Source organism: Chelonoidis abingdonii, chromosome 3, assembly GCF_003597395.2.
Source record: "Chelonoidis abingdonii isolate Lonesome George chromosome 3, CheloAbing_2.0, whole genome shotgun sequence".
NCBI lineage: Eukaryota > Metazoa > Chordata > Testudines > Testudinidae > Chelonoidis > Chelonoidis abingdonii.
In genome coordinates, this window is record NC_133771.1 from 195,375,351 (window position 1) to 195,397,695 (window position 22,345).

At 41.6% G+C, this 22,345-nt stretch overlaps 2 protein-coding genes across 4 annotated transcripts in view; one reads left to right on the plus strand and one right to left on the minus strand.

Moving 5' to 3' along the window:
* Positions 1-10,181, plus strand: part of VRK2 (VRK serine/threonine kinase 2) — an 83,470-nt gene extending 73,289 nt beyond the window's left edge. For all 3 annotated transcript variants that reach the window (XM_032792659.2, XM_032792660.2, XM_075064430.1), the window contains 3 exons: positions 4,538-4,711; positions 5,192-5,365; positions 9,475-10,181. In XM_032792659.2, coding sequence (XP_032648550.1) covers positions 4,538-4,711; positions 5,192-5,365; positions 9,475-9,717 — 591 coding nt within the window. In that variant the 3' untranslated portion in view covers positions 9,718-10,181. The remainder of the gene's footprint in view (positions 1-4,537; positions 4,712-5,191; positions 5,366-9,474) is intronic.
* FANCL (FA complementation group L) overlaps positions 9,736-22,345 on the minus strand; it is a 74,406-nt gene continuing 61,796 nt past the window's right edge. Inside the window, exons 12-14 of the mRNA XM_032792666.2 lie at positions 10,964-11,080; positions 10,285-10,356; positions 9,736-9,821 (exon numbers count right to left, since the gene is read on the minus strand). Of these exons, the coding sequence (XP_032648557.1) occupies positions 9,786-9,821; positions 10,285-10,356; positions 10,964-11,080 (225 nt within the window). The 3' untranslated portion in view covers positions 9,736-9,785. The remainder of the gene's footprint in view (positions 9,822-10,284; positions 10,357-10,963; positions 11,081-22,345) is intronic.

The following is a 22,345-nucleotide window of genomic DNA, read 5'->3' on the forward strand; positions in this document are numbered from 1 at the left end:
TCCTTTCACACAACTGCTTCTTATACTGCCTTTTTCGAAGTTGCAAGACTCAGGAGCTATACTTAACCTGCAGTTTTCCCAACCTGACAATATGTTTTATAAATCTTTGAATCTCTCACACTTTGCTTCCCTACTGTACAGAATTAAGTGGAAAACTTGACTTCTGCTTAGAGGCCATTACCAAGATGTATTGATTCTGAGAGCCGAGATAACATTTCTTAGGGCAAAACTAAAGCTAAACATCAAGGTTAGAGACTATATATTTATCTGGTCCTGAGAGCCTTTGAGGCCATTTATGTTTATTGCCAGGACCCTATTTCAGTCTAGCCAAATAATCTATTATCTTTCTTACTTTCTCAACCCCGAACTCACAGAAAAATATCTATAATTGTTTCCATGTAGTAGTTTAAAGCATCTTTTTAAAACAAAAATTAGTTGAGGACACTGCTCTGTAGGCTTTCCTTCAGGCCTGGAGAAGGGTTTTGTTTCTAAATTTCCTACCAGTGCAGTTCTTTTTAATAATCGTATGGCCAGCCTGGAGTTGAATTGCTTTCCACCTCTGGCGTCAACCACACACTATGAAATAATATGGGCCAAATTTTCTATGTTCTGAGAATTAGGTAAATTTAGTTTTTTGACAGCCGCGATGAGCCATGCCACCAGAAAGACAGAATTCAGAGCTGCTTTCTCTTGTTGGGTTTTTATTATAAGGTCTTTTGTAAGTATATCTGTCTCTGGCATTTCTGATTGCTGTGGATACATGAAAAACATATACTGCTGACCAGCTCCTTAAAGATAACTTTAATTTTTAAAAACAAATCTGGTCCCCATAATTTTGGTCTAACCATGGGATGGCCTTGCATAAAGTTGCAGTTATATAATCTTTCTAAATTATAATGAATCCTGGCTAGTTGATTAATATACAGCATCTCATTTGCTCGGCAACTGTTTTATAAATGTCTTTAAATGGGTAAAAACTAAAACATGATAATTCTGATTTGTTCTTTGAATGGCTGTTCTTAACTCATCTTGAGTACCACACGTACCACTAAATGAAAGCAAAAGTTTCAATGGCAAGAAAGAAGGAATACCAATATAAATTATCCATTGGGAGGTCATTCATCCATAAACCTTTTTTGAATAAGTCTCTACAGATTGACCCAAAAATCAAATTGTATGTGAAATTTCTTAGGGAGCTACCTATTTGATTAGAATATAGTTTGCTGTTGTTTAAGGGCAGCTAGATGCTTCAACATATTTGCCAGAGCTGTTCCAAAACTTGTTTGTTTATATTTTTTACATAATTATGCTTTATCAACATGGCATATATTTATACATACATCTACTCTCCAACTGTGTGCTTTGTCAACCCTTGCTGCCGTTTGCTTTAATGTGGGGGGCCTGGTTCTGTAAACAAGTCCTAGAAGTACTGTTCCTTCAATGAATATATCTCTTTGACTTTATGTGTATGATTTGCAGGATTGGTCCCTTAGGCACTAGCCATTAGTGAACTGACTTCATGTGGTAGTGGATTCTTGAGGCTGCATAGAGCCCCCAGTTGAATTTTGATGGGGGCTTTGTTCAACATAAGAAACATAAGAATGACCATACTTGGATTCAGACCAAAAGTCCCTGATCTAGCCCAGTATCCAGATCTACGCGACCCAGTTGACCAAATGCCAGGTGTCCGAGAGGGAGTGGACCTAACAGGTACATGATCAAGTGTGATCTCTCTTCCTGCCATCCATATACACCCACTATCTAATAAAACAGAATTATCCAAGATAATGCCACTTCGTAAAGGAAAAGGGTGGCATTGTAAACCAACTAATTCCTTACCCCCTATCCTGGCTAATAGCCATTGTGTTGTAATGGACTTAACCTCCCACTGAGATCATAGTGATTCTAGCTCTCTTTTTCAAATCCTGTGGTATAACAGACTTCAAGAGTCCCTCTGCATTGGTTCTGTAATATGCAGTACACAGGAGATCTACTGTGACCCACTATAGAGCCACACTCCCCTCACCCCTATGGGTGGTATGTGTCTTCCTCAACCTCGGGTCCTCTACCAGAGGCCTGGGAGTTTGAGGGTTCTGCGCAGTATCTTAGCTGTTCCTAGCACTGCACTCTTCTGGACAGAGAGCTCTGATGTTGTTCCTGGGATCTGTTGGAGCCACTCACCCAGCTTAGGAGTCACAGCCCCGAGTGCTCCTACCACCACTGGGACCACTTTGGCCTTCACTTTCCACATCCTCTCTAGTTCCTCTTTCAGGCCCTGGTACTTCTCCAGCTTCTCATATTCCTTCTTCCTGATGTTGCTGTCACTTGGCACTGCTATATCTATCACCACCGCTGTCTTCTGCTCCTTGTCTATTACCACGATGTCTGGTTGATTGGCCAGTACCTGCCTGTCCGTCTGGATCTGGAAGTCCCACAGAATCTTAGCCCTGCTATTCTCCACAACCTTCTGCGGAATCTCCCATCTGGTCTTGGGAGGGTCTAGCCCATACGCTGTGCAGATGTTCCTGTACACAATGCCAGCCACTTGGTTGTGCCGTTCAGTGTATGCTGTTCCTGCCTGCATCTTACATCCTGCCACTATGTGTTGGACTGTCTCTGAGGCCTCTCTGCACAGTCTGCACCTTGGGTCCTCTCTAGTGTGGTAGACCCCTGCTTCAATGGATCTGGTGCTCAGTGCCTGTTCCTGTGCTGCTATGATCAGTGCCTCAGTGCTGTCTGTCTTTTAGTCCAGCCCTTTCCAGCCACTGGTAGGATTTCCCAATGTCAGCCACCTCAGCTATCTGTCGATGGTACATCCCATGCAGGGTCTTGTCTTGCCATGGCACTTCTTCTGCTTGGTCTTCCTCCCATGTCTGCTGCTGCCTCAGGCATTCTCTCAGCAGCTCATCTTTGGGGGCCATCTTACTGATGTACTGGGACTCCGGGGTGTCTCCTCCCACCCCAGTACCCTCACCCTCAGTTTCCTCCCCCCCACCTACCCCTCTTCTCCCCGCTCTGAACTGTCCATCGTGTTCATCGGATTGGCAGTGGGGTCACCTCCAAGTATTGCGTCCAGCTCCTTGTAAAAACGGCAGGTCGTGGGGGCAGCACCTGAGCGGCGGTTTCCCTCGCGGGCTTTGCAATAGGCATTTCGCAGCTCCTTTACTTTAACCCTGCACTGCACTGCGTTCCGGTCAGGGCCCCTTTCCAGCATGGCCCTTGAGATCTGCCCATAGGTATCGTAATTCCTACAGATGGAGCACAGCTGTGACTGCACAGCTTCCTCCCCCCAAACACTGATGAGGTGCATCAACTTGCCATTGCTCCATGCTGGGGCTCGTTTGGCGCGTGGAGGCATGGTCACCTGGAAAGATTCACTGATTGATTGTACTCCACACCTGGCTGAGCAAACAGGAAGGGGATTTTTAAAATTCCCGGGGGCATTTAAAGGGCGGGTCACCTGAGGCCAGGGCAGTAGAGTGCGAACTGATGAGCAGAGTGACTGAACAGGCATTCCGGGATACCTCCGAATACCTCGGAGGCCAATTACAGTGCTTTTGGTGGCTACACTTGCGGAGCAGCACTGCATCACCAGCGCTGCAATCCTTATACCTGAGGCAGAGCAGGAGTACAACCAGCGCTGCAGCCAGGGAGATGCAGCGCTTTATGTGCCTTGCAGGTGTGGATGGTGAGTAAGTTGCAGCGCTGGTGGTGGGTTTACAGCGCCGCAACTCTCCAGTGTAGCCAAGCCCTAAGCATGAGATTTTAAAAAGATAATTATCTTGGAAAAAAATCACACTAGGTGCCTATCTGCATCTTTCGGTACCTAACTACCTTTCAAAAACTGGATCGTAGGCACTTCTGAAAATTATGCTTGTAAATTTTTTGGAATTAGACCTGCAATAGTTAGAGGTTTTGTGTTTCAGCTCTTACTTGGTGGCTGATGAAGTAGCTCTCCTATAATCCACATTGGTACAATACTCTCCTTTATTATTTCTTTGTGTAATTCCCATTCTTGAACTACTTAATCGACACCACCAAAAGGAAGCAGATTTAATTTGTAACTGCTATATCCAGGATGAACTGCTGTGGAGAGGGCCACATGTGACTATTACTACTGCAGAATTGTTTAGTGTGCCAGAAGTGCTGAAGGGCAGCACGTGGCCTACAGGCTGTGTTTTGGCTATATTTACCTTAAAAGTTACAAATGCCAAAACCAGACATCATTTTGACATTTAGAGTGGGTATAAGACTAGAAAAAAATTGCATGAACTCCTGAATATAGCTCCCACTCTAAGTTCCCTCTAAGCTGGGTGGCTGCGCAGCAGCCTATCAAGGGCTATCTTGGGGAGATAATCTCCCCTAGCTTTGGAGCTGATGTGGCAGGGAGAGATGCTCTCCCCCAGCCTTGGAGCTTCTGCAGCCAGGGAGAGGGGCTGCTCACCCCCAGCCCAGCATGCTTAGTACTATATTTAAGCATTTTTCTTTCTGAATTGTTGAATGTTTTCATTCTATCACGTTAACTCTGTGTTAACAGGCTGATTTACCGAAGCCTACACCAAAACAGTGTAAACAAAAAGAAAGCAAGCTGGATGCTAAAGAACGTAACTGTCTAAGAAAAGCTGGTATTCAGGTAACAGAGAGACAATTACAAGAACAGGAGAAACCAGTTGAATTGAACAAGATGCATCAGCATAATGAACCACTGCTGGTGAGATTTTTGACATTACGGTAGAACATACATGATATATGTGAAACCTTGAAAAAAGTTCTGCTTTAATAGTTCTGGGTTTCTTTCTACTGAAAAATTGTCACAATAGGTATTAGTCACAGTAACACTAGAATTTGGTATATGCTTAGACGCCATTGGATAACATTATTCCAAAAACATAAGTTTCCATTCCCAGTAAAGGTTAAGTGTATATATAATAATAATATATAATAATAAATAATATTCCATAAAAATGCCTTTCAATAACGTAGTAGCTAATGACAGCATAACAGTAGCACCAGTCTTGTCTTGTTTGTAGGGAAGATTTTTTGACAACTATTTTTTATATACTTTTAGTATTCTCTGACTTTCTTTTTGAAGTTTGCCTTTGTTTGTATTCTTAGTACTGCATTTAAGCACTTTTCTTTCTGAATTGTTGAATGTTTTCATTCTATCACATTATTAACTCTGTGTTAACAGGCTGATTTACTAAAGCCTACACCAAAACAGTGTAAACAAAAAGAAAGTAAGCTGGATGATAAAGAACATAATCGTCTGAGAAAAGCTGGTATTCAGGTAACACAGAGACAGTTACAAGAACAGGAGAAACCAGTTGGACGGAACAAGATGTGTCAGCCTAATGAACCACTGCTGGTGAGATTTGACATTACAGTAGAACATACATGTGAACATACATGTGAAACCCTGAAAAAAGTTCTGCTTTAATAGTTCTGGGTTTCTTTCTACTGAAAGATTGGCACAATAGATGTGTGCAAACAGCAGGCTCGATATTAGTCATGGTAACACCAGAATTTGGTATATGCTTAGACGCCATTGGATAACATTATTCTAAAAATATAATGAAGTTCAAAAAATGTTCTGTCATCATTGTGCATTAGGTGCAAAAATAGTGCTGCACTTCCAATAGTACCTTTAACATCAGCTCTACAGTCACAGGTGTTAAGAATGGTACCCATGACAACGTTGTGTAGTGGTTGTCATTAAACATTTGCAAGTCAATAATAGTTTCCTCTTCTAATTTACAGCAGGGAAACTCTCTGATAGCACTGTTTGGTAATAGCTGGGTCTTCAGTAACTGCATTTAATATTAACCAATAATAAGATCTTGGTTTCAGGCCTTGAAGAGTCACTATTTAACTGATCAAAGCTCAATAGCATTAGCTACTCTATTATATAAAAGGTTTGAATGCCCTCATTACCTTTAACTTGTATACTTTGTATGCCAAAGTGGATCTGTACTGCTCAGCGTTACACTTCTAGAGTGCAAAGAATCATTCTGTAAAGGCTTCAGTGCTATCTGTGAGTAAGAATATTTCAGAATAGAATGCATCTTACGGGGGAAAAAACCCTCTCTCCCCCTTCTCCTTTGGTTTTAAGTTAATTTAACAATAACTATTTACTCAGTTTGTGCCCTTCTTACTGGATAAGGAAGTCAAACTCATTTATGAAGCACCAGAACTAGACTTTAAAAGCAGCTTTATTAAAAAATCTTTGCTTCAAGCATGCTGCATGGAGACTCCAGTACAAGGCATGAAAGTGAAGAAGAAACAGCAAAACTGCCCCAGGGCTTCTGTCAGGCAAGTGGTGAGCAGAACAATTCGGATAGAGGGCCACAGCTAATAGGAAAAGGGTTAGACTAAAAAAGGCTCCTGAGTCCTGCCGAAACAGCCCTGAGTTTTTTACATCACTTTCCCTGTTAAGGAGGGAATGCAGAGAAGGAGTTGGAAGTAGCAATTAAGATGCTATTTTTATGCAGAAAATCTGTTCTGGATGCTAGAATATAAATAGCTAATCGGACCATCCCCAACCTGCTTCCCTCCAAATCCCTCCTCTCCCACAGATCCTCAACCCCCTGTGTACCTGCCTCTTACCTGAAAACAGCAGCTTTTGGTTCTCCACCCAGGTAGTCTATTACCTGGGTTGTGAATGATAGAGACTGGTCCCTGACATTGATCATGTGTATTAGTGGAAACTGCTAGTGACAGCGGTGCCATCTTCACTGTAAATTATGTTGTTGTGAAGGAGTATGGGGATTTGTGCTCCTTTTTCCCCTGCTTTGTGGTGATATCAGAAGCTGCACCTAGCTGGAAGGCAAGGGTACATTTAGTACAGCTGGAGGGGAGGAGTTGTGGAATGTGTGTTCCTGGCTGACTGAAAGAAGGAACAAGCAATAGAAGCAGCAACCCATGAGAAGGATCAGGTATCAAGAATAATAATGGTCTAAACAAGCCTTTTGCATAATATTTGGTTGCCATTAGTATTTTTGAGTTATTTTTCCCTAGGAGGAAAATGTAATTGAGAAATACGTCTATTTATCTGGCTATTCCACTATAGTTGTTCCTTAGTACTCACGACACATTATCACTAACAAGACAATCAAATTAAATATGGATGTCAGCATTTTAAAACATTCAGATGAAGAATTAAGGGGAGGGAAGTTGGAGAAAGAATATATAAAATGAAGCCATGGGAATATGTTTGGATGGTATGCTTCCTGCGAATTCCTTTTATTTAACTGATTTGGAAAGATGGTGTAGGAGAGTAATATTGGGATTACAGAAGTGACTTTGGGTGTATTTGAGAGAGAGAGCTTGTGATGTACAAAATTAGGAAGGATATTTCAGGCATAGATAAAAAGAAAAAAAGGCTGCATGGTCCAAGCAAAAGAATTTTGGAAAGGCACGATTTTATATACCTTTATTCTAGTCTAGGCCCAGCCACGATGATGAGGAAGCTGAATATGATGAAGAGTCAGAGAACAGACTTAGTATATGACATGGTTATAACAGCAGGAAAGGAAGATGAGATTGATGTGGCATTTTGAATGGACTGGAAGATGGAAGCCGGGTTTGACAGATCAAAGGACTTTGCAAGAGTCTAGTCATCAGCTTATTAAGGCAAGAGAAAAGTTGTATTCATGGAGAGAAAGTGACATATACTGGAAAACACTGAAGTTGTTACAGAATTCAGCAGCAGCCTAATTGTGAGAGGTGGAGTCCTTTATGACACTGCAACCCCAAGGCTGGGATGTGGAATAAGTAGGGAGAGATCTGTTTTTTGCCATTTAGATTTTAGGAGGCAATACATCAGGAAATTGCCATATCTCTATGCCACTGATCAGGGGTGGAAATAGAAGAATTGGGAATGGTATGTGTAATTTGGTAGCCATGAATGCAGGTATGACCTTAACCTCAGGAAAATGAGGGAGAAAAAGGGAACAGGAACCAGAACCCTGCAGTTCACCAAGAGTGGAGGGAAGTAGAACAGCTGAAGGAGACTATAGTGGTGTGGGGTATAAAAGGATGGTGTGGTCAGCAGTGTAACAGACTATTGAATGAGGATGGAGAAGAGATGCAAGAAAGGTGTCATAAGTCACTTCGAAAATAGTGAATAGATTGGAGAAGAGTCAAGGAGAGTGAACTGACAAGAAAACCAGAGTTCAGAGCTTGCTCAAGGACTTGGAAGTGAAATGGGTGATAGCTGGAGAGGCAGAAGGGCTTTTGGGGTACAGAAAACAGTGGTATGTGTGAAGGCAGAGAGGAAAAACACCAGCTGAGGAAGGAAGAGCATGAGAGAAGGCATAAAGGCAAATGACAGAGAATCAGAGTAGAACATCACCTGTATTGGAGACCATAGAGAAAAATAGTTCATGAGGTAGTTCTTATCTTTTTGTGGTGAAAACTGGACTGAGATGAAGTGTCAAAGAACGACTTCTGTATCTAATTAGGAAGGAGAATCAGTTGGCAAGCCAAATGGTAGATAATTCAGGGTCCATGTTGACTTTCTTCACTACACATTTTTCATCCAAAGGACTACAATGCCAGGATAGAGGATAAGTGGGATGGATTTAGCAAAAGAAACTACTGTGGATGAGAGTGGGATGGAATATGAAAACTATAGTCTGAACAAGCATCAAGAAAGAGAGGAGGAAATTTGAAGTCAAAGGAGGATATTTACGAACAGGAGTTTGCAGAAGGAACGTGGGATGAGGTAGCAACATTAAAGGAAGAGATGATTGTCAAAAGAAACTTCAGGAGTGAAATACAAGAAACACAACTGTGCATTGAAGAAAGTTTTGCAATAAGGGTTGTGGGTGCAGGAGTCAGTTCGGAGGTGAAGATCAAAGCAGCCATAAAGTTGATGCTTCTGGAAATTAAAAACCACCTACACCTTTGAGTAATCATGACAAGTTTTGCTGTACTGTGGAGATATAAAATGAAATTAAATAAATAGGAACAGCACATTTGACAATCAGATGTTTAGAATGTGTATATAATAGCTTTATTAACAAGAATATTGTAAATGTTACAGATTTTCACAATTTTGAGGACAAAGATAAAGGTATTAGAGCCCTTTAGATGTTGCTTTTAAAAATGGAATTCTAAATATTTTTTTGCCAAGCATTTAGTCTACATGTTATAAAACCAAACCCCACATTAATTTGTAGATATGAACACTGCTGTATTTGTACATTTATAAAGTTTTAAATGCTAGCTACATCTGACAGAATGCTCACAAAATCTAGAGGGGTTAAATCTCTACTCCTAGTAGCTCAGCAAACGTTACTAGCAAATCTTGCTAAAAGCTTGTCAGAATTTGTTCTTTCACTGTAGTTCTTTGCTTTCTGGGGGAAACTTATATGCAAATGTCAATGTAACAGAATATTTTAATCTTTGTTCTTCTGATTCAGATTTCCACTCTATTTAATGCTGAAAACATTTAATTTTTTTTCTCTCTTGCAGGAAAACACCGTAAGACAACTACACAGGCACTATCTCCAAACAGTTTTCTGTGAAGTTAAAAAGAAACCACACGAAAACAGCATTACATATTCCCCAGTATCTTTGCAAGAACCCAACAGAGATTTTACTTGTCCTTCTATGTCCAATTTTTTTAAGCTTGCATTTACTGAAGAGAGGTATCGATACACAATGACCATACTTGTACTTCTGATATTAATATTCCTTGTGTTGTATTTTCTTTGATGTCAGCATTTAAAATGTCTTGAGTTTATGTGCAGTGTCATTCACCCAAAGCTGTACAAGTTATTTTTTCAAAGTTTCTTCATAGACATTTTCACCGAGATTGGCTTGAAAAAGATTTGTAAAGTAACATACTGTAAATAGATACCCTTTAACCTCTACAGTGTACAAGGCTACATGTGTGTTGCACTATTTTTATTTGGTTGTTTCTATTCTGAACATTAGGCATGCTTCCCAGAACTAGTCCTTTCATAGAGTAATACTAAAAATTGTAGAAGAATTAAATCTCCTGTGTCTTTCATGATAAAGGACTCTGGTATATGTTTGATATATAGACATTGTTACATCTTACTTTTACTCTTGCTTCAACAAATAGTTTTAAATACTTGTGCATGTAATTAATAATTCCATGCTATAATTTTTACAGTGGAATAAAATATAAAATCCACAAGTGTTTATCAAATTAACTAACTGTCTGCTGCTCTTATTTTTTTCCACTTTTCCTAAGCTCCATTACTGTACTTTATTCAATTTTACATTCCCATTAGCCTTCCTAAAAGATTTCCTTACCTTGTTACAATATGGACATTCACCAAAGATGACATTAAAACTTTGTCTGCTAGAAGGAAGACCTTGTAACCACTGCAAGACAAGATAATGAAAACTTAATGTTTATTTTATGCCCAATTTAGGAATGAGTCTAAAGTTCTTATAAACAGTGCTCTTCACCATAGTAGCTGATAAATCCCTGATTTGTAGTGTTTTCACACTGGATTAGGAGCATGCAATTTCACTGGATTAGTTTTCTGTACAATCTACCTATAATGATTAACTGGTTTCACTTACTGAAAGTACTCTAAAGTGATCGTCTCTGACTTCCCCTACACTCCCTTCTGAGGTTTTCAGAGCAGTATTATTAAATTGTTCTACTTTTGTAGCACCTAGAAGCGCCTGTCTGGATTAGACTTTTGCTTGTGTACACACAGTAAGGCAGGTTCCTTACCCCCCAAGAGCTTATAAAACATAAGTGAGTGATGGGAGAGAACACTAGGGAAGCAGCAATAAGAACACGTAATTAAGAAGGCTTAGTGGTTCTGCTTCATTGCTGATAAAGTTCTCTCTCACCAGTCTTTTACCCGTCACCTAGCTAGCTATTTCTACTGCTTCCGTAATATTCTCATACAGAAGCCCATATCTGGGATCCATGAATTGGAGCCAAGTGGATTTGTTACATTAATAAAAATTTTACCTCAAACAAACAAGCCTGATGGAAAGGTTGTCCACATCGGGAATCACCACACACCTGGTCTGGAATAGCACCATCAAGTCGGTAAGCATAACAGATACCACAGTCCATAGTGAAGTCCTTAAAAATACAAAACAAAGTATTTCAGACAAGTTAACTTTTTTGTATATTAACATATCTCAGGGTGGAAATGAGGAAGAAATAGAGTACACTGCTTTCTAATTATTGTGTATTTTTTCCTTTAAAGGTCCATTTCATCTGTTCCAAGACTGGAACTAGTTCTGTTTACAGTCAATATATATGATCTTCTCCCCACCCCACACCCAATCATGTTGTTGTACAAGCATCCATCATCTTTGTCTGTCCAAAGCAAAATTAAGGTCCACCTGCGTACCATCTTTGTTGCAATCCATCTATTGCTTCCTCAGGATCTCCTTCCTACCATATTCTCCATGCTATCTTCACCAGGTCCTCCTTTTTCATCCTCTGTGTCCAAACCAGCAAAGTTGTGCTTCCTAGATTTTGTCAGCCACATCACAAACTGACTTCCATCTTAATGCTTTCATTTCACTATCTGTCCCTTTGGGTAATCCTTTATTGCACAAAGACATCTTATTTCAAACACCTGTAAGTACTGACCTTGAATCTCTACCACTCAGGCTTCTGTACTATATCACACTGTGGAGTGTGTCACGCTGTCTGGAGTGGCTAACAACAGAGTGCCTACTTCACGGAAGACTATCAGAAAACAAGGGATGATACCCTAAACTGGTGCTATGTTCTATAATTAGATTTCATCATGCCGGCAACAAATGTGAATGCCTGGATCACTGTACCAGTCTTACCATGGAATCTCCTTAGAGTGTCCAGCCTGTCTTGCCACCCAGACAAACTGGATTTTGCAATAATGGTCATTTAAACCCAAAATCACAGCACATCAAGTTTCACTTATCCCAGATCAATTGGTATTCCAGATCTTATGCCAAAGACAACACTGGCAGCCATTTCTATAGTAAACTAACTAAAGGTTTATTAGCAAAGAAATAAGAGTTATTGAGAGGTTAAAGCAGGTAAAAAATATTAACAGGTGAGTCACAATTTGTAGCACTAATCTAATAAACTGCCAGCTTCACAGAAGTTTTTCAGGTACCCAGATTGTCTCTGGGGAACTCCGCTTTGCATCTGGTATACTTTCTTGCAAGAGTCATAGAATCATAGAAGATTAGGGTAGGACGAGACCTCAGGAGGTCATCTAGTCCAACCCCCTGCTCAAACCAGAAACAACCCCAACTAAATCATCTCAGCCAGGGCTTTGTCAAGCCAGGCCTTAATCTCTAAGGATGGAGGTTCTACCACTGCACTAGGTAACCCATTCCAGTGCTTCACTCTCCTAGTGAAACAGTTTTTCCTAATATCCAACCTAGACCTCCCCCACTGCAACTTGAGACCATTGTTCCTTGTTCTGTCATCTGCCACCACTGAGAACAGCCTAGCTCCATCCTCTTTGGAAACCCCTTTCAGAGTAGTTGAAGGCTGCTATCAAATCCCCCCTCACTCTTCTCCTCTGCGACTAAATAAGCCAACTTTCCTCAGCGTCTCATTATAAGTCATGTGCTCCAGGCCCCTAATCATTTTCATTGCCCTCTGCTGGACTCTCTCCAATTTGTCCACATCCATTCCGTAGTGGGCGGCCCAAAACTGGACACAATACTCCAGATGTGGCCTCACCAGTGCCGAATAGAGGGGAATAATCACTTCCCTCGATCTGCTGGCAATGCTCCTACTAATGCAGCCCAATAGGCTGTTAGCCTTCTTGGTTACAAGGGCACACTGTTGACTCATATCCAGATTCTCATCCACTGTAATCCCCAGGTCCTTTTCTGCAGAAATGCCGCTTAGCCAGTCAGTCCCCAGCCTGTAGCAATGCACGGGATTCTTCCATCCTAAATGCAGTACTCTGCACTTGTCCCTGTTGGACCTCATCAGATTTTTTATGGCCCAATCCTCCAATTTGTCTAGGTCACTCCGGACCCTATCCCTACCCTCCAGCGTATCTACCTCTCCCCCGAACTTAGTGTCATCCACCAACTTGCTGAGGGTGCAATCCATCCCATCATCCTGATCACCTTCCTTTCCTCCAAGTGCTTCAAAATGGAATCCTTGAAGACCTTCTTCATGGATTTTTCTGGGAACTGAGGTGAGGCTAAACAGTTCAGAAATGAAGGATTTTTCTGAGAATCCATATTTATATTTTTCTTGTGACAGAAAGCAAGCTGACAGTCTTTCTACCTACGTGGGCTTTTCCTTTGTCAGTGAATGAGGAATGCACTTAGCCTTTTGATGTCTGACTATCATACATAATGGCCACTTGCTTTGAAATAAGCATTTTCTGTTGAAGTCCTTTATTAGCATTTCACAAGATTTCTTTGATGGGTTATTTAGTTACAGGGTTATGCACAATGTAAATGTTTGCTATTACATTATAACAGAAACTGATAAGTGAAAACAATACAAGTGACATTCCACTAGTTTTCATAAAGATTAAATTCCGGAATACGCCCTTACATTTACACTAATTTTGATCTATACTAATACACAGGTGAATACGTTCTAGCCCACTGGTCTGCCAGCATTACAGGGTGCACCATTGTTCTATATAATTGGGCTTTCAGTCTCAGTGGCATACACTTCTGACGTGCAACACCTGGGATGTTATTCCTTACACTTCTAGCACTCAAATCTAGCTTTTGACTCATGTTCAAACACAGCTTTCTGTAATCTAGCTATTCAGTTAATTGAACCAGTTAGTTTGGTTTAGTTGTACTCTATTCATCTCTATACCCAGCGTAGCCTGATTTAGGGTGTGTTAATAATATTAATTTGGATAGTATGGGTTTTAGGCTTGCCACTCTATTTGATTAGAAGATAAAAGTTTTTGTCCCAAATTAGGATTCACAGAATTTACAAAGGACCCTCGGGGGTGTGACAGGAAGCTCACACTGAGACTGATACGGCCATAAAGACGTATTAAAATTGATTATTTTACCATTTAATTACTATTTTATTAGAGTTACAAAGTTACAGTTGTATTACTGCTATTTAAGAGATACATATGGTAATACAGTATTATATGCTACAAAGCTTTGGTTAATATACTTACACCCTTTCTTGATAACCTGGTGGTAAAAGACACAGGACCTCACCTCTGGCAGTTTTTCAGTTCTTGAGTGAGAGGTGCAGAGCTTAGAGGAAGCTAATGCTAAGAACTATTGAAGCTAACTTAGGAGTTTACTTAACTAAAGTTAAAATTAAAACCTAATAAAACTAAGAACAAAAGTTTAGGGAAACCAGACTTAGCCTAGTCCCCTTAGAACTTGAAGTTTGAAAAGAAAATGAGTATGGCCTACTAATAGTTAGTAGTTGTCATGGATAGATAGTATATGCTAGTGAGGTGGGTCATCTCTTTTATAGGGCAGAAGTGCCAGAAATCCTCTCTCCTATGCTGAATTTCATTTCTCACCCACAGAAATGTTAGGGTACACTTACCCCACAGACGAGTATGTTTGTGTGTATTGATGACATGGACATATACACATAAGTTTCCTTATGGTGTACCTGTTAAGTCAGTGGGTACAAAATTGAAAAAAACCCTATTCCATTCTTCCATTATCTGTTGCTTTAGATAAGAGGTCTTAAACATATGTGTGGGTGCTTATCTATTTAGGTAATAGGTCTTAATATGTAGGTTAACTTTGCTATCTGGGTAAAAGGTTGTAATATAGATATACTAACTTTGCCTTAGCTTAGCATACAGGTTTTGGCCTGTAGGTCCCTTGCATTATAGCTTAACTCAGGGATAGGCAACCTATGGCACACGTGCCAAAGGCAGCACATGAGCTGATTTTCAGTAGCACGCTGCCCGGGTCCTGGCCACCGGTCCAGGGGGCTCTGCATTTTAATTTAATTTTAAATGAAGTTTCTTAAACATTTTAAAAACCTTATTTACTTTACATACAACAATAATTTAGTTCTATATCATAGACTCATAGAAAGAGACACATTCTAAAAATGTTAAGATGTATTACTGGCACGCGAAACCTTAAATTAGAGTGAATAAATGAAGACTCGGCACACCACTTCTGAAAGGTTGCCAACCCCTGGCCTACATTATTTTCAATATAAATCTATAAACCTATTACAATAAATCAAATACTTAAACTTACAAGAAAAGCTATATCTATGCAAGCAAGCAGATTAATCTTTCAGGCTACACCAGTTTCCCTGTGGCACCTCTGCTGTGCCATGTGACCTCTGTCTTAGTCCTGTTCATTGTCATCCTGTGGTTGCTTAGCTGGTCGTATCATTGGTTTACTATTTTCTACAAGTCTTCTTCTGAGGATGCCCTTATTGCTATTTCATCTCTATATTGCAGGTTCTGACATTTTCCCATTGTTATCGTCCAGCTGACGTAGTCCGTAAATACGATAAACAGCAATGGACTGAGGGCCAACCCCTGATGCAATCTCATTTCTAATCCCAAGGGGCTTGCTGTTCCAAAACACATTCAGATCACTGTTTTAGATCTATATACTGCATTCCCCACAGTTATTAAATTCTCAGATAATATTTCAGTACTGGTGTGAGCATCCTTCTGTTCATTTTAACATAGACTCTTTCTAGGGTCTATGACAGCCCAGAAGCTATCCTGTTGATATTCTAGCTGCTTCTGTCACTTGCCGAATTACAAACATGCAATCTGTGGTTGCTTGGCTTTTCCTAAAGCAGAACTGTTCTTGTTCACTTGTCCTGTCCACCTTTCTCCCAATCCTAGCATCCAATGTGTGTTCTGGTAACTTTATCCCTTGATAGTGTCTGCATTCATGGATGCTTCCCTGTATTGATGCCAAAATAGATTCTCATCAGTCTTCAGGAATTCTCCTGGTTCACTCTATGGCTTTAACTACTCTGCTCATCCACTTTATACCTCTCTTGCCCAGGATTTTCACCAGGTCTGCCGTCATTTTATCAGGTCCCACTGCCTTACCATTCTTCATTTTCTGGACTACATTTTCTCACCTTATCCTCCATTATGTCAGACTCAGATCTGACATTAAGCTCACATGTTGGCAACTCTGCCAAAAAGGCCGTTTTGCCCCTCAAACTACTTTTTTCACCTCTCCTTTGCTTGTTCATGTATTAATAATAGCCTCCCCCGGTCATTCGTTACAAATGATGTTGCAATACCATCCTCCCTTCCTTTGAATCTTATTGTCCAGCTATATTGGAAGGACAGGAGAAACTGCATGTGGTTTAATTAAGCTACCATTTTATTAACTACCTGGGAGCTCCCCACAGATAAAAGTGTATAGTGCTGGTAATGGCATTATCATTTCAATATATACCAGGGGGCTTCCATCAGCCAACCCTCTTTCCCATCCTAGTCCCCAGCCCACCTATGGTTGGGACCTTCCATCTCCCCCATGTGGGTTAAGGTGGGCTCTAAGAGGGGCAGTTGGCTCCCTGCCATGTCAGACATATGAGCCCCGAACTTCCCAGTTTCCAGTCCTTTAACAAATGCCTCCTTTGAATTCTTTACCAATCCATTTATCTGATCACTGTATCCCTTCCATACAGAAGCTTCTGAGCTATGCCTAAAATTTGCTTCCCTTCTGTTACTAAATGCCAGCTTTTCCCTCTGTGTGTGGGGGAAGCATTCCTACCCCTTCCCCTGCTCTCACCATCATGCTACCACATGGCACCATGAAGACTGCAGAGCTTGAGTCCTTGCTATTCTGCCTGGTCCACGTAAAAGAGGACTTTTCCTGCTTGGCATAACCTCTCCTCTCTTCGAGTCACCTAGGGGTCAGCATCCCCATGTTGACCTGCTCTGCCATTGCTGCAACCTCACTGCTTGCCTCTCTATCCTTTAAAGAGGTACACACCTTCCTCCAGCCAGACAACAGTCCATTCCCCCATCCCCTAACACACACACACGCGCGCGCGCTTAATGTGTGGTGTGGCCATTTTTGCCATGCTGTAGACCTTTTTTTTGCCAGTGGTTCTTCCAGCAAGCCACACAACAATCCTTCTCTCCCGCCACACTTAATGTGGAGTGTGGTCATTTTTGCCAAGCTATAGATCTTTTTGCCAGCCTGTTGCGGATGGTTTACAAGCTTGTCATACAGGTCATGTATGGCATTCTTTTTGCCTTCTTCATTGCTTGCTTGGCAGCTCACTTTCCTTTGTTCTATTCACTTTCATTTATACTCAGTGTATTTCTTTTTTTCCATTAGGCTGCATTTTCTTGTTTTAGGTAACTACCTGCACTTCAGTCTATCACCACTCTTCTCTTGCCCTCTGTTTTCCCCATCTGCATCAGCCACAAATCTCTTCTCCTGCTGCAATCCATGTTCTTTTGAGGTAGTTCCATTCTTCAGCCAACACCAAGTTTATTTCCACTACTGATGTACATGTCCAAATCACTCACCTTCTTTTGGAACCATGGACTGGCTATCATCCATTGATTGACATTACATATGGTTTAGTAATAGTTTCCTTTCTTCATTCCATAGTGCCTAGACTGGAATTTACTAAGCAGATTATATTACCCCTTCTGTTTTTGCCTGTCTCTTCCATATCTCAAGTCATCCAACATCTCCTCTGGTATGGCTCTGTCCGCTAGTGCTTTCAAATCTTGGGAGGAAACTCTGCTTCACTGCATCTTTCGTGAGGTGCATATGCTGATATCACAAACAGAACATGCTTCTTAATTTGGACCCATACAGACATCAGTCGGTCACTTACTCTAATAATTTCAATTATTGTTCTCTCTCAGCTCTCCTCTCACTACCAACCTGACTCCATTACATCTGCTTTTGTTACCACAGAAGAGTTTATAATCTAAGCCCAGCTCCCTCACTGTGTTCCCCATTCATCATGTTTTCTGCAGGCATAGAACACAAATACCTCTCCGTACCTTCTTATCAGCTACTTCCACACCTTTGTCAGTCAAATGGGGTACATTCAATATTACTACTTATATGAGAATTCTTTGGCTGTGCAGGTCGTTGCAATTCATCTGACTCTGACTCGTCATTCTACCCTGAACCTCTACAGGTCTGTTCAGATGCTGACTGCCAGAAATCCCCAGCTCAGATGCTGGGGCTGCCAGGCTTGAGGTGGGTGAACTTCTGGCATAAAGCTAAGATGCCCTCTCACCATTAGCATTATCCCTTGCTAATATCTACTACTGCCCTTTGGTAACTCACCAAAAAGAAAAACATTGCTTGCACCAACTAGTCACCTTGTGCCAGAAACTATAGTGTATTAATTGGTGTCCCTGACATACACAGCAGTGAGAGGGCCTTTCCCTAGTTGAACTAAGTACATGCCCAAATTCTCCCCATCTTGTAGCTATAGACTAGATGGACCAATAAGAGGCAATACTGCTGTTGCTGCTGCCCAACACCATGCTTTATTTAACCCATAGATGAGGGTTTCAGATCAGAGTTCTCCTTCTCCTAAATAAGCTACCCCTCCAGACCGAGGAGCCCTATCTGTCTTGAAGAGATTCGATGACAATTCAGCAAAAAGGCTCATTTTTATCCTAGTATGATTTCATGCACCTAAAAACAATGTCCAGTCTTGACTGACATGCAGTTTAACTTCATTATTTCATACAGTCTTCATGCTTTTAACTACAGTGAACTTTCCCTGTATTAGACAGAAGGCCTCAGTCAGATTAGTTTTTAATTTAAGAAGTTTAAAATTTCATATATGAGAGCCACACTCAATTCTGTGTTGTAGTATTGTGAAAAAGTTAATTCCAATAAAGAAAGTACTCCTCTTGTGCAGTAATGTTGGTTCCTTGAGATGTGTACCCCTATGGATGCTCCACTGCAGGTTGTCTATGTCCCTGTGCTGCTGATCAGAGTGCTTTGGTAGCAGTCTGTCCCACCCACACATGCGTTGCTCCCTGCCTGCCACTAAGCTAGCCAGGATGTGCAGGCAATCCCTCCTCAGTTACTTTTCTACCACAGAGTCAACTACTAGGACTCCAAAGTAGAGAGGAGAAGGGTGGGTCATGGAGTTCCCATCGGGACACACATCATTATTGCACAAGGTGAGTAACTTCTTCAAGTGGTGTCCATATGGGTGGCTCCACTGTAGATCACTTCTGAGCTGTGCCCATCACTGGAGATTGTGACTTTGGAGTCAAGTCTGATATGGATGATAGTACTCTGGCACCAAATTTGGAGTCTGAAGCCAAATCTCCAGGGTGCCATAGTGTTCTTTAAAGGTGTGTGCAGATGCCCAGGTAACTGCTCTGCAGATTTCTGTTATAGGGATACCCTAGGCGAAGGATGAGGAGACCAACCTTGTAGAACGTGTGCGTATCGAAGATGGTGGGGGGAGGTTACATTATGCAATTGTTAACAGAATTTAATACAGCCCAACACCCACTTAGCGAGACAGTGAGATGAAATCACTGTGCCTTTTGACCTATCTGCAATGGAGAGGAGGAGTTTTGAAGATTTTCTGAAGGCTCTTCCCACGCCAAGCAAATAGAGAATAGCTTCCCTATTTTCCTGATGAAGTTTGGGATAAAAGGCTGGAAACTGAATAAGCTAATTTATGTGAAATGCAGTAGTTATGTTGGGAATGAATTTCAGATATGGTCTAAGAGTGACCTTGTCAGAGAAGAACCCAGTGAAAGGGGAATGCGCCATCGGAGCTCCTATTTCCCCAATCCTCCTTGCAGAGGTGATGACTATGAGAAACACCATCTTCATGGTAAGATGAGTTAACGAACAAGTGGCCACAGGTTCAAATGGTGGCCTAGTCAGACCTTTTAATAATAGATTGTGATCCTGTTGAGGAATGGGAAGTCTGGGTTGTGGGAAAAAGTTTGCTATGCATTTGAAAAACTTCATAGTCGGATGGGAGAAGATTGAATATCCTTCTGTCTGCTGAGGGAAGGTTGCAATAGCTGCTAGGTGAAACAATAGAGAGTCCCAATTTCTTGAGAGTCAACAAGTAGTCTAGGATCACTGGTAGGGCGGATGTATTAGGGATGACACTTTTGGGATGGCACCAGATCTGGAATCTTTTTTATTTTTGTAGATAGGTACGTCAAGTAGCTCCTTTCCTACTGTGCAGTAACACGTCCCATACATCCTCAGAGCAAGATGTCTCTATGTGCTGGAACCATGAAGGAGCCAGACTTTGAGACACAAAATCCACAGGTTGGGATGGAGAGTGCGTCTCTCTTTCAGCAACAGAAGATAAGAAGTGACTGGAAGAGTCATCGGTGGACACATTGCCAGCTGTGACAGGTAAGGATACTATGTCTGTCTGGGCCAGGTGGGAGAAATCAGTATGTTTGCTCTCTTCACTTTCAACAGGCCTTTCAATATTAGAGGGAATGGAGGCCTTTGTCCCATGGAAGGAGGAGGGCATTTCCCATGGAATGTTGTCTGATCTGCAGTCTAGAGCTGTATTGTGGACACTGCTTGCTCTGGTAAGTAGTGAATAGGTCTATTACCGGTATCCCCCATTGTCAGAATATGTTGTGGAGTACCATCGAATCTATCTCCCATTCATGATCATGGGGGAATTTGTGGATGAGACTGTCTGCTGTCATATTTTGTATTCCTGGTAAGTATGCAGCTGATATTAAGATATTGTGGGAGATGCACCAGTTCCATAGTTTTAGTGCTTCTGTGTACTCAGAATGAGACCTGGTGCCTCAAATGATGGTTTGTGTAATACATGCACGCCATATTATCCGTCATGACCTTTTTGCACATGTCTTTGATCAGCAGGAGGAAGCAAGTGCACGTGCTGATGTGGAGGCCATTTGTCCAGTATTGTGCGACCATTGAGATCCGTGCGGTTAGGAGTAGAGATGGGGAATTCTGAACAAACAGGATTCCCATACAGAGGTTTACTGGGTCCTTCCACCAATCAGAGGATCGCTTGACCCTGGTGGACACGGATAGTAGTTTGCTTATGTTGTCTTTGTTTGGCCTCTAAACTGAACCAAAAGCATGCTCGGAGACATCTCAACCATAGTCTGGAATGAGCAATAATCCATGCGCCCATCTCCATGTGGCCCAGGAGCTGGAGGCAATGTTTGGCCAAAATTTGGGGGCTGGATTGTACTGTCTTTATTAACAAAGAGAGACTGAGAAATCTGATGTGGGAAGAATGGAGTCAAGGTCAGCTCCTATGAATTCTAGTCACTATACCAGTGTTAATGTCGATTTTTGTTTATCTATCTGTAGGCCCAGATTCTGAAACAGGTCCAGTGTAGGCTGAGTGACTTGCTAGGACTCTGCAAAGGACCATACCCTGAGAAGACAGTCGTCCAGGTGAGGATAAATCATGATGCCTTAAGAGCGTAAGTGGGCCGCCACTATCAAAAGGACCTTGAAGAATACTCTGGGGGCCAATAGGGAGTACTCTGTATTGGTAATGGTCTTGACTTAGCACGAACCTGAAGTAATGTCTGTGGCTCAATATGATCAAGATCTGAAAATAAGTATCTTGGAGGTTAAGGGCCGAGAACCAGTCTCCTTTTTCTAATGATAACAACATGATAATAGATAACATGACCATCTTGAACCTTTGAGCCTTGATAAACTTTTTGAGCGTTCTGAGGTCCAGTGTGGGTCTCCAGGAAATAAAAAATTAGAAGCCTCTGCCCCTTACATGTGTGGATACTTGCATTATGGCTGCTACACTGAGGTGATACTTTATCTCCTGACATAGCAAGCTCTCATGAGAAGAGTCCCTGAAGAGGGATGGGGAGGGGTGTTTGGGATGCAGAGAGGGAGAAGAAATGGGTGGAGTAGCCATCTCGGATGATCTCCAACACCCATTTGTTAGAGGTTATTCGTTCCCAGGTTCTGTGGAACGGGGTGAGATGATCTCCGAAGGGATGGGTTTTTCCATCATGAAATGAAGTGAGTGTTCTACAGGCACCTTGATCAACCTGTCAAAACTATTTCTTCAAGGTGGAGGCCTGAGAGGAAGTTTGCTGAGATCCCAACATCTTCCATCTGGAGAACCTAGGCTTCTTCCTCAGAGGTTCATACAATCTCTATGTATATTGAGAGGGATATTGTGACTACTGAGATGAGTATTGTGAGAAAGGCTTGAATGGTGGCTGAGAGCTGTACTTTCTTTTGTACCCAGTTGTATAGATCCCAAGGGATCGAAGAGTGACCCTCAAATCTTTTAACATATGGAGGGAGGCATCTGTATTTTCAGCAAATAATTTTGTCCCCCAAAAGGGGTAGTCTTCCACTGTCATTTGGACCTCCTTGAGGAAGTCAGACAGATGAAGCCACGAGGCCTGTCTCATCAAAACGCTGTCAAAAT